Source organism: Cololabis saira, chromosome 23, assembly GCF_033807715.1.
Source record: "Cololabis saira isolate AMF1-May2022 chromosome 23, fColSai1.1, whole genome shotgun sequence".
NCBI classification, from domain to species: domain Eukaryota; kingdom Metazoa; phylum Chordata; class Actinopteri; order Beloniformes; family Belonidae; genus Cololabis; species Cololabis saira.
In genome coordinates, this window is record NC_084609.1 from 17,766,295 (window position 1) to 17,778,510 (window position 12,216).

General features: G+C 40.5%; 1 protein-coding gene and 2 non-coding genes across 9 annotated transcripts in view; all 3 read left to right on the plus strand.

The window, feature by feature from the left end:
* LOC133424478 (ELKS/Rab6-interacting/CAST family member 1-like) overlaps positions 1 to 12,216 on the plus strand; it is a 156,910-nt gene that overhangs the window by 118,690 nt on the left and 26,004 nt on the right. For 4 of the 7 annotated variants that reach the window (XM_061715110.1, XM_061715111.1, XM_061715112.1 and 1 more), the window contains 2 exons: positions 547 to 694; positions 8,380 to 8,487. In XM_061715110.1, the coding sequence (XP_061571094.1) occupies positions 547 to 694; positions 8,380 to 8,487 (256 nt within the window). Of the gene's footprint in view, positions 1 to 546; positions 695 to 8,379; positions 8,488 to 8,700; positions 8,779 to 12,216 lie in introns of all 7 variants that reach the window. The other 3 variants (XR_009770888.1, XR_009770889.1, XR_009770890.1) reach the window with 1 other exon arrangement.
* Positions 6,870 to 6,942, plus strand: trnak-cuu (transfer RNA lysine (anticodon CUU)). Its single transcript has one exon. It is a non-coding gene; the product is annotated as a tRNA-Lys (tRNA).
* trnak-cuu (transfer RNA lysine (anticodon CUU)) lies at positions 7,255 to 7,327 on the plus strand. Its single transcript has one exon. It is a non-coding gene; the product is annotated as a tRNA-Lys (tRNA).

The following is a 12,216-nucleotide window of genomic DNA, read 5'->3' on the forward strand; positions in this document are numbered from 1 at the left end:
ATATATATATTATTGTTAAAGTTGCCCAAGTTTAACAGTGTTGTTTCTGGGGTTTTATCCTTTTATTACATCAAAGGTTTCTTTTTTCTCTCTCTCAGCAAATTACCAGTGTACCAGTGGGCTTTTTGGTTCCTAAATTTTGTTTTTAATGTAAATTTAGAAACATTTTGGGAAAAAACAATCTGACCCACCTTCTGTAGCTCACAGTCATGTTGTTGTAAGTTGCTCCTGTAGAAAAGACAAAAAAAGTAAAATATTTTTGTCATCTTTTAATATAATTTGTAAAATGAAACTGTTTGATTGTTTCAGCCACATCCTTACATGTCCATGCATTTTTGTGTGTGCACAAGTGTGCATAAAGATAAAAAACAATCACAATTAAAACATGTTTTTACGGAATCATCTTGTGTCTGTTTTGCAATTAATAATTCAGATGATTTTGTTTCTCTTCTGTTGATTTCAGCAATTCTAGCCTTTTTTTTTCATTATGTAGCACAGCAGGCAGAACTCTCAACTGATTTTGACACGTCATTGTTTTCTGTCCAGGCAAGAAGCACTGCTGGCCGCCATCAGCGAGAAAGACGCCAACATTGCCCTGCTAGAGCTCTCATCATCCAAAAAGAAGAAAACCCAAGATGAGGTGGCTGGCCTGAAGAGGGAGAAGGACAGCCTGGTTCAGCAGCTCAAACAACAAGTAAGACTTAACTCTCAAACATCAGCTGGAACACCGGGAACTCTTTTTGCTCTGGTGGGCAGATGACCGAACAGGAAGAGAGACGACAACTGGCAGGAGAGGCTTTAAAGTCATCCACACGCATAAGATAAAAGCCGAAGTAAGGTGAGAAATGTAAGAGTCATATTTGGAAAGGAGCAAATAAAAGCAAGAGGAGCACAGGGGTGATGGAAGTGATGAGTGGAGAAAGAAAGCTAGTAAGGCAGAGAGCAACTAAGTCCAGATGTGACCGAAGCCCTCCAACCTCAATGAGTAAATTTAGGAGTACCCCACCACTCCCACGCTCACCACACACACACACACACACACACACACACACACATATGAGAAATAGTTTTGATCTCCAACAAATCTCTGCTGGCAACACTTTTCTTATAATTCTGTGTTTCTGACAATGTTCTCTCCACAGATATACACACTAAAGCCTTGCACGCTAATTCCCTGGTGTGAATAGGTGTTAACAGAGTTCATGTACACACACCCTTATGTACACACTCATCCTGGCCAAAAACAAGGATATAAACATAACCAAATGCCTCTGTGGTTCCACACAGGGGTCTATTCACACACTCTCATTCAGAGACACACGCTCACATCACATTCGGTTAAGGTTCTCCTGGGTCTATTGAAATAACCAAATCCGCAGTGGATGAGCCTGCTGGGAGTTTAGTGGATTTATTTTCTTCTCTGTTGTCCTCTCAGTACCATTCCTTTCAGCATCTATCCGCATATGTGGTAATGCGTTTATTTGGTTGCTTTCCAAATTTGGTGTATTCAACCACATGAGCTTCAAATATGTGTGACGGGGAAAACTGCGTGTATTCAAACAGGAAACTCCTGGATTGTACATGGAAGGTTACGGCACGGAGCAACTCCTTACCCACTCTTCCTTTTACCTTGAATGAGGAAAATGTGTTACTAAAACCTTACAGTCTACAGTCTGTGCATAAAATATATCAGATAATATATTACATGTTTTATGTCTTCAGCTTAATTCCAGTTAATACACCATATCCCGCATGTTTATGACAGCTGAAAGGAAAGTGGTAAAGTGTTCTGTTACCTATCAGGAAGAAATGTGGTCAGAGGAATAAAACCTCTAGATTTACTTAATGGAGAGTACTGACAGTCGAACTCTTAACCATATTTAGTAGCACAAGTAATTGTAATTCCACAGGGAGAAGATAAAGTAAGGTGCTGGAACTAAACATCTCTGTTACTTTAAGAAAACATCAATTACACTTATTGGGAAGAATTTGAAGGAAATGAAGGTGAGTTGATGTGGTAATCTGGATTTGACAGAGGTACCGTGTCATGGTTTGGGGTTTGCTTCAGTGGGTCATATCTAGGTTCAGCAACATTTATGTGCACAAAACTGGTTCAGGGAGCATGTTTCACAGATGGATTGGCTACCGCAGAGTCCAGACCTCGACTTCTCTGAGAGTGTTCGGGGTGCGCTGGAGACCGATGCCTATTGACATTTGCAGAGAAGAATCAATAAACATCCAGCACACAACATTACATTTTAAATTAAATTGATATAACAACCCTTATATTTACTACATCCATCTGTCTCATCTCTCCATGTTCTATTTGAAGTCATTTATGACGCCTCCGGGTCTCGGCGGTGGTTGCCGGCAACACTGACTCCCCTGTCTGCTTCTGCGAGCGCGTGTTTGTGCATGCCGGGGCTGAGCGGTTTAGCAGCACTATAGGTCTGTAGAGCTGCTTTTCAATCCCTCAACGATGGAACAAAGCCAAAATTCCCTTACTATTTTTATTCCTGTTTGTTTGCAGTATTAACATCAAGCAAGAGAAGGTTTTCTTTAAATTGTTTAATCCTCTTCAGAATTACAGTCACAATACTAATCACAAGCTTCCTGAGGACAGAGTTTCCAGCAATGACATGAATAATTTTCACTTTACAGTCCAGTGTGAATAGAAAGCTGTATTTGGTAAGGATCATATCAGGTAAATTATGTTTATTGTGATAGGCTATGAGTATAACAGCATAACAAGCCACATCCATCCACGATATATTTGCAAAATATCTCATAGTTGTGTTTATTTTACTAAAAAAAGTCACATCATGTATTCAGACTGGTATTTAAAGGGTTAAAATCATGAAAACATAAAAAAAAAAACATTTTGTAGAAGTGGTTTCAGAGATTTATGCATAAAAAGCAGTAAAAATATTGATGTATGGTGATTTTATAGCAGGGTCTAGTGTACATTTCTGACTCAGAGGGTGCAAAATTCTGAACCCGACACCATGTTGTTGCTGTTACTTTTTGACAAATTCAAGACTTGAATAACCAGCAATCCCCAGTCCACTCAAATCCTTATATAAAAAATGTCTCACCTTTTTATAAATAACAGTGACATCATGTATTCAAACTGGCATTTAAAGGGTTAAAATGCTAAAATAAAAAAAATCTTTGAATATTTGGTAGTTTCCAGCTGAGCTGAAATAGTTTGACAGATTAATGCAGAAAAAAGCTTTATAAAAACATATGTTTTGATTTTATATCTGTTTTTTGTGCATATTCACTGTTAGCTCTAGGGTCCCAAGACGGTAGTAAATAAGAGGGATCCACACCTCATCGTACACCGTTGCTTCCCAAACCCGTAACCTTTGCTACATATGTTCTAATGGTGGGATTTTTCTTTCTCTTAAAAACACAGCATTTCCTTGTGAAATCCTGCAACTTAATCACTAAGTAGTATGGGGGCAACTTGAGAACTCTGACGTGTTTGGGGGGAAGAAAAAAGTCAAGAATCAACACCAAAGTTCAAACTTGAAACAAGTTGCAAATGGAAAAGCCAAAACCACTTTAAGAAATCCATGACACATTAGCTCTTGAGTGGGTAAAGAGGAGAAGAAAGGTGCAGAGAAAGCCAAACACCTTATAAAGAATTTAACTGTTCAAATGTTGCTTTACAAATTATGAACAATTGCCTGGGATCGAGAACAGACAGCCTCTCTGGGTAATAATCGGACTTGCTTACTGGGTTTAAGTGTATAATCAGCCCAACGTTCATTTATGTTTCAACTAAAATTATAGAAGGACAAAACTGACAAAAATATAATTGCATCAACATTTCATTTATGGGAATGCAGTAAGAAACAACTGCAGGTGGAGTTTACACAGTAACTATAACTGTGCAGATTAATTCCTTTATCTGTTTTTTTTTTTTTTTTAAAGTCACTTCATGCTGTTCACGTTCACATAGCATTTGATTGATCCACTGTATTACTGTAAACACCTGAATCTAGTGTGTCAACTTTCCTTGTTCCATTAATTGACATGGGGTGGTGAGTCGAGCTGGCCTCCGAGGGTACTGGGATTTGTTGATAGCAAGGCAAGGAGGCTTGCAAGCCCCTCATCCTCAGAGACAAGGATGCTATAAATCAGCATATTAGGGGAATCGTTATATGACACTGACTGCTAAAATGACAGATCTGTGCAGTAAATGACCACAACGGCTCAGAGCGGCAGAGGGAAACTGGGCTGGTCATACCGGTATTTGTGCTACAGGATTTGGGGGAAGCCAGTCTTGCCAAATCTTGTTATTCAGCATGGATCTGGCACCCACTGCATCTCCTGCACCCAGCGCTGCACTGGCCAACACTTCCCATGTTGGTGAAGCCGGCGTGGCCAACCAAACAGACCTCCAGGCCATGGTCTTTCACAGAACAACATTGTACACGCCGGCAGTCCGTCGCAGGGCCACACAGAGACAAACAAGCACACACACCAGCGCTATGGTGAATTTATCACCAGTTATCCTAATACACATATTTTAAAACTGTGGGAGGCAGCCGGAGTAACCACACAAACCCCACTCAAGCAATGGGAGAACATGCAAGCTCCACTCGGAAAGGCCCCAGCCCCCAACTGTGAGAGGCTGTCGATCAAGCTGATCCCAGCTCTATTGTTTCTCCTCTCCCCATCATCTTCACAGTTTCCTTCCTCCCCATTTCAAGTCTCATTTCCTCCAGCAATGTTATGCAGAGACACGGACACAAATAAAGGAGTGCAGGGGAATAAAGATATGGTGAAGAGCGTGAGAAGTCAAACGGTTAAAGGAGTGTTTAGTTTTGTTGTTTTTTTTTATTGCACATTAGTAGAGAGAAAGTGAGGGATATGTGTCCTGGTCAGAGCCACATGTGTTACACATCAGGGAAGTGTGTGTGTGTGGCGATGACCGTTGACTTGCTGTGCACCCATGAGGTTCTAATATGGCACTTTCAGTGCCATTGGATGCCTCTCTGAGCTCACTGTATGATGTTGAAGAAACCCAAGAAGCTCTAGACTAATAAGAATCACGGATCTAAAACAAGTGAAAACATGTCTGAATCTCTATTTGAAAACATAACCAGACATTGTGGTGAAACTGACACCCACAGCCACTTCAAACCCATTTAACAGACACAGTTAAGATAAATAAAACGCAGTCATTTGGATATAAAACTGTAGCCACGTCCTTTTTATTATGGTCTAGGTTGAATTCTATGTTCATAGCTTGGTTGAGTTACCAAGTGTTAATTCAATCATTAACATGTCTATAGAAACTGGAACGCTTGTAATTAACATGTATGCGGGTAAAACGGTTGGGGGATGGACAGATAATCTGTGACATAACAATGGCACATCCAAGGGAAGAAAAGAATAAACCTGAAAAACATTGCTTGAAAAACCAAGCAACACTGCTCACATGGATTACTGCAGGACTCTTTTTTTGCTGTTTGGGCATCACCAAACACGACGGGTGGTAATTTTGATATTATTTATAGTTCCGAAAAAACAGGGAGCGGAATTGGTCCCCTTTAATGTAGTAACTTTAATTTAGAGTTATTCTGGGATGAGGTCTTCATCTTATGTAAAAGGCTCTTTAATTATGTGGTGAACTGTAAACTGAGTTTCATTTAACTTGCTCTAAGCTGTTTATCTTTACTTACAAGTGAAAAGGTCTAATCTAATTTATGACTGTACCGAGACGTGTTACGATGAAATAATTCCCCACAGTGCTCAACTCACTCATTTCATTATCAGTTGTAATTCTCCACTTATCAACAGTTGACTCTTTGCTTCACAAAGAAATGAAAAACTTTTTGCTTCAGAGAGAAATAGAGAAACTAATGACAATCTGTTATCAGAATAAGCGTTTTTTTTCCCCAAACATGACTCAGCAACTTTCCATTAACGATAATTGCATTGATATCTGAAAAGGTTCTTCCATAGCCACTGTGGAGCAAGACGAAACAATAATCTAATCTAATATTCCCCAAAGCCTTATCACGAGGAAATAATTTTCCTGAAAAGATGAGTCAGCAGTTCCCTTCACGTTTCTCTGTGTTCGTTTCTATCTTGTTGTGTCCATTGTAAGAGGGTTTCAGCAGAGCTGTAGGTGGAGGGTGGAGTGGAGGGAAGATGAAGAAGATGTGAGGTATGAGGGAGGAGGAGTGAAATAATGCAGTGATGATTAGATTAAGTGAGAAAGAGAGTTGGCACAGAAGCAAGTGAGCTGAGATCAGCATTCCTGACAATTAGAGACGAGGGAGAGCATTTAACGAAAGGGCAGAGGGAGAAATGAGGACATCTCTTCCACCTTCTCTTTGTTTCCTCTGTACTACCACTGCCTCTTCTTTTATGCCTTGAGTTTATTTTTTGGTCTATTGTTTTCTGATGCTCTTACCTTTTTCTCCTGTTTATATTTAATTTATTTTACCCAACAAAACGTTTCATGAGGGCGATATAGCTGTGATGACTAAAAGCTACCAACTAAAGCAACATCCAACAAGCAATCTCTCCTTATTTGTCATCTTCACCTCAAAAAACAATCAACACTATACAATAACACATTGAATAAGTGTCTGAAGTTTTCCTAGTCTTTTGAATGCTTATTTGGACAAAAAAATAATTAAAAGACAGCTTTTGATCTTCAGTTCTTTGGCTTGATTAAGAAAACTGAACTTTTGGACAAAGTGATGCAGCTTGTGTTTGGCAAAAGAAAAGAGAAGTACTTAACGGTAAGAAGAGGAAGGAATGAGCCTGGAAGAGCAGTGTTGCTTGCAGGGGACATGGGGGTGACGTAAATGCCTAGACTTGACCCCTCCCCTTTCCATCTCACAGCCTGGCTAGCTCAGTCGGTAGAGCATGAGACTCTTAATCTCAGGGTCGTGGGTTCGAGCCCCACGTTGGGCGCAAGAATTTTAGGTTGTATTGTTCCCTGTTTAGGCTTGCCAGATACAAGTTCATTTCTAAGAGTGGTATAAGCTGTTATTAAGCTGTGATTGTGAAATTAAATGAGTGATTTTGTTTTCTGACCTCAAGTATTTATCATAAAGCTTTTCTCATTTTTTTTATTTTTAATGTGGTTGTTTTTTTGTGATGGTGGGAACCTTTTGGGTGTGAAATGCACAGAAGAGGTTCAGTTGCACCGACTTTGACTGCTGCTGACAGAAGGTGCTTGGACGTGCCTGGAGATGACCTGACCCCTCCCCCATGGAGGCCACAGCCCGGCTAGCTCAGTCGGTAGAGCATGAGACTCTTAATCTCAGGGTCGTGGGTTCGAGCCCCACGTTGGGCGAGTCAGTTTTGCTTGTGGCTTCTGTTGCATGGCAGAAAATTAGCTCAGGGTTGGAGGGGAGTCCCATCCATAACCTGTAATCAAAACCTAAAACAGCTGCTGTTGTTCACAGCTGCATGCACATGCTGAAAGGAATACAGGATATATAGTTTATTCAAAGCTTGACAGATTTAGTTTCTCGCCCTTCCTTTGGTTTTTATCTCTTAACTCCCCAATTCTCTCCATGTCTACTGTAAATCCTGAAGCATCACTAAAACATGTGAAACACATGGAGCGGTGAGATGGGAACTAAAGAAGCTGGGCAGATAAGGGATGGAGATGATGCGGCGAAGTATAAGGGAGAAATGAGAATGAAAAGCAAAGAGCTGATGGTACAGACAAAGAAAATAAAACTATGTTATCTTCTGCAAGCGTGACCGTGTGCGCGCCTTGTGTGAGGGGATTTACACGTCTGTGTGTCTACTGTCTAATATTAGTCTTCATAGACCTCCCCTCAAGGTGACAAGTTAACAAGCCTGTTATTCTTCTGCAGCAGTTAACAAGCTGCACAACAGGTGGCAAGTCAGACCGCAGTCATGTGGAAAAACCTACACCGCCTCATTTCTAAAGTTTTCATTGTAAAAACTTACTGAATTTTAAAAAGAGGTAAAAACAAGTTTAGATGTGTATCAACACGTTGGGTTTTTTTTTATTAAACAAAGCCTAAATACGGCACATTTCAAGCTCAACTAAACAAAATAAAACCTTAAAATTAAAAGGTGCACCTTCTTTTTTATGTAATTGAACGTGTGAGAGGTTGTTGGTTCTGTTTATATGCAGTAATCTGTGTATTAGTGTATTTTAAAATGTGCATTCTTCTCTGTTCACTGTCCAACCCTTTTTCTTCCTCCCTGCATGTAACTTGTAACTGAAGGATTTCAACACTGAACTTTTCTTCATCCCAAATACACACACACACACACACACATTGCTTTGTTATTGCTCTGTCATGACATTACCGCTGAGTTTCGCAAGTCAGAGAGGTCATTTTATTTTATTTTCTTTCTTTGTAGACACAGAACAGGATGAAGCTGATGGCGGACAACTATGAAGACGACCATCTGAAAGTGGCATCTCCAAACTCAGAGCAAGCCAACAATCACAAGCCCTCCCCAGATCAGGTGAGTTGTCTGCTCAGAACAGCCAACTCCTTTCTTTCTCCCTCAACAATCCTCAATATTTAATGCTCATTTTTCTCTTTCAATCTGTTGTTTTTGATATTAAAAGCCAGTGTTGTAACCAACTCAGATATTGCTCTATTGACAATATCCATCTCAGACTAACTACCTGCTTTTTCTGACCTCTCGCTGCGGCTGGACTGAACTAACCAATAGGACGATGAGGAGGGCATCTGGGCCTAGCCAGTCACATGCCTTCTTCCTCACCCTCAGTCTGCCGTTTTGTACAGAAGGGTGAGCGTCTTCTCTGTCTGGATGCGGTCATGTTTGGCCATGTGTCTACAAACTTTTCTTTCGTCCATGAGTTTCGTGGCAGTCTGGTCATGGTCTTTCGTCATCTTCTCTCTTTATTTTTCACTTCACTCAGTTTTGTTTTATTCAGTTTTGACATTCAGTCTTGAAACTTCTTTTTTTAAATGTTCTTCTTGTCGTTTGTCTTCCTTTCATTACTCAAACATCTGTTCTTTCATCCTGGATCATGATCTTCATTTGTTCGGTGGTTCGGTGTCTTACTTCATTTCCTTTTATCATCTCTTCCAGTCAACTCTTTTGCTCTCTCATCTTTGTATTTGCGCATTTTTTTACAGATGTTATTTCATAATTTTGCCTCAATATGTCTTTCATATTGAAAGACTTATTTAATGTTACATTGTACTGCTGAAGCGATGTTGAATTCAGTCTCACAATAACAGGATGTATCGATCTACTGAGGTGAAGGCAGCGCGACATATGAGCAGCACATGCCGCCTTTAGTGCCGCTCAGCTCCTCCAAGGGATTTCCCATCAGGATGCTAAAAGCCTAAAGGTTCACCAGTGGATCTAAGTTTGACCCTTCTTATTAATTAGAGGTAGCACCTCCCCGCTGAGAGCGCTGGCCGGCCAGCGTGCACGCAGCCCTTATACGCCATCTCTTGTCCTTTCCGTGTCCACGAGCAGTTACAGTCCATGCACGCACGCCCTCCTCTCGCTGTACAGGGAGGGTAATTTGCCATAGCACATTTGATCCAAACAGTGAGTGATTGTGGGTCGTGCTGTAAGGGAATTCTGTGCTGCAGCTGGAGAATGAAACGCTTCAGAGACAACTGAGAAACACCGGAGGGCAGTTTTAGCACACGCCAACCACTGTTCAGAACTTTTTATGGCTTTTTGCTTTTTTTAATAGTCTTATTTGTGTTATATACATCAGTTAAAAGACACAGTAGATCAGTATCTGGTTAATTACCAAACTCGTTTTCCTCTATGTTTTAAAACCGTATTTGTAGCTTTGGTTCAAGCAAAATGACTCAAGCGTCTACGTGACATGATGTGAGTTACTAATTAAAACCAATGAACTAGTGTGTCAAAATACCAACCAAGAAGACGTCTAAATAATCTCTGGTGTGATTGATGCTGAATGATCTCGTCTGTATACGTTTCTGAATATTACAGTTGGAGAAAGCATTATATTTATTATATTTTGCTGCTGGAACCAGCCGATGTTTGGAACATTTTGCTCAAAAAATGACATATATATTAGATTAGATTACCTGACATCCTGATTGATTTATTGATTTATTTTTGGCTGTTTCACCATATTCTGTTGTTCTCTGGGTTCTTGTAGTCCTTCAGGTATGACTGGACTTTTTATGAGTCCATTGTGATCGCTCCTGACGGCTCCAGGACAAATATCTGTACTTGTTTCTTTGTGTACGAGTCTCACAGGGATCTGGGGACAAGGAAAAGTTTGGATTTGGCTGTATAATGCGGCTGTAGAAGTTTTCTTTACCTGGGGAGGCTGGTCAGCAAAGCCAAGCTGAATGTCTCTCTTTGGACTTCTTTCATAGTACGTTAAGAACCTTGTAGGGACTCATGCGAGGCTAATAAAGCCACACAAACACACACTGTCTGGCAGTGCTGTATAAAGTTACGGCTCCTCTGGGATTGTTTCATACTACAATAAGACACGGAAAGTGCGGCGGACTCATTTAACATGCACACGGCGTTTGTTGACTGTTGGAGTTTGTGCAACACAAGGAAAACACATGGATGAGTAATGTCATATATGAGAGAGAAATCATTAAGAGGTCAGTGTTTTACTTCAGAATTCATGTTATTCCTCTCTAATGTTTTCGTGATGGATAGATGATGGGGAGAAAAGAGAAGAGCCTGTTGTTATTTCTCTCCAAATGTCTTTCTTATATCGCCATCATTCCTTCCATTCTTTCTGTCTGTTTCTCATTTGTCCTGTAAATGATCCTCAGAGCTTTGCTGCAGGTCTGGAAAGCATGGACAGTGATTTTTTTTTCAGGCTGCTTGACAGAATGATATGAATAAGAAAGTATAAGAGAGCAGCTGCTGCACATATGTTACGTGTATTTTTAGGGCAGTGGAGCCGAATCTTAAGAAATGTCTTCATGTATTTTTATATGAGGCATCAGTTTTCGTTGTTGTTGTTCTTGTTGTGTTGTTACTGAACACAGATGTTCTGTAACACAGACTATGAAATATCCCCGCAGCCCTATGCTTATCTTTCTTTTTTTTTGCCCCCCCATCTGCCTCCCCCTCCCCACTGAGGGGAAACGGTCACTAATATATTTTATAATAGACTATTTCCTACTGGCAGGTCCTCATTGGAAAATACTGTAACTGGAGCCATTCACAGTGCAGATAACGACCACGAATGGGTGCGTTTTTCTTGTTGCAGTACATTTGTGTCTCTGCGTGCTATGCTTTCACAATCATAGTAAATATAACACTGTGTTTATCTAGTTTCTGCATGTGTGATTGCGAGGATCAAGAAGTGCAGGCCCAGGGAGGTGCTGCTCGTGACAACCGGAGATAAGTTCTGTGTTTGCAGTAAATGTGCAGAGGACTCCGAATCACAAGCGACAGTTGCTTTGTTTCGTTGCCAGCTTCCATTATCACTGCAAGAGAAGAGTGCAACGAATATTTTCCACGAATAGCGCTGGCATCTGCGTCGTTTTCGTTGTTTGTCAGGATTCTTAATCAGGGAAGGCTTTTGGAAAATAAATGTGGGATATATATACATGTTAGGTTTCATTTAAATCAGCGTCAGTGCACACCGAAGTGACAGCTGCGGATGGTTTTCATTGTTACTTTCCTAATTTATGTTAGAAACGCAAAAAAACATAAAAAATCTGAGTATTTCAGTCATTTTAGCTAGTCAGCAACATCCAGAAATACATATATTAGTGGAGGTGTAGTGCTCCATAACACTCCTAAAAAATCAAGCTTTTTATAATCATTATTTACAATATTGATTGCTTTTCACATTTGTTATCTATTTCTTTAACCAATCCCTGTTGATATTGTCAGTATATACGGCATGAAACATTTGTTTGGTTGCTATGGTGCTACATCATTTAGAGCACTTGTGACCACAGCTGTGATTGAGAGGAGCCGTCAGCACTGCCAGTCAGGAATGAGACACTAAACTCTCAACATTCCCAGTTAAATGCATCATCAATAAAAGCCAAGAGGCAGACCTTTAATCCTGCGGTTTTTGTATATAAATACATAAGAGCACTACGGGTTGGAGAGCAGAGCTGGAGATCAGGCGACAGAATGATGTTGCTGCCTTGAGTGGAAGGATCTTGCAGTTGAGTGTTTGTGTGTGCTGAGTGACGGTGAGTGCAGGGTCTGGACGGATGCCGGGATGAAATATTCTCCACC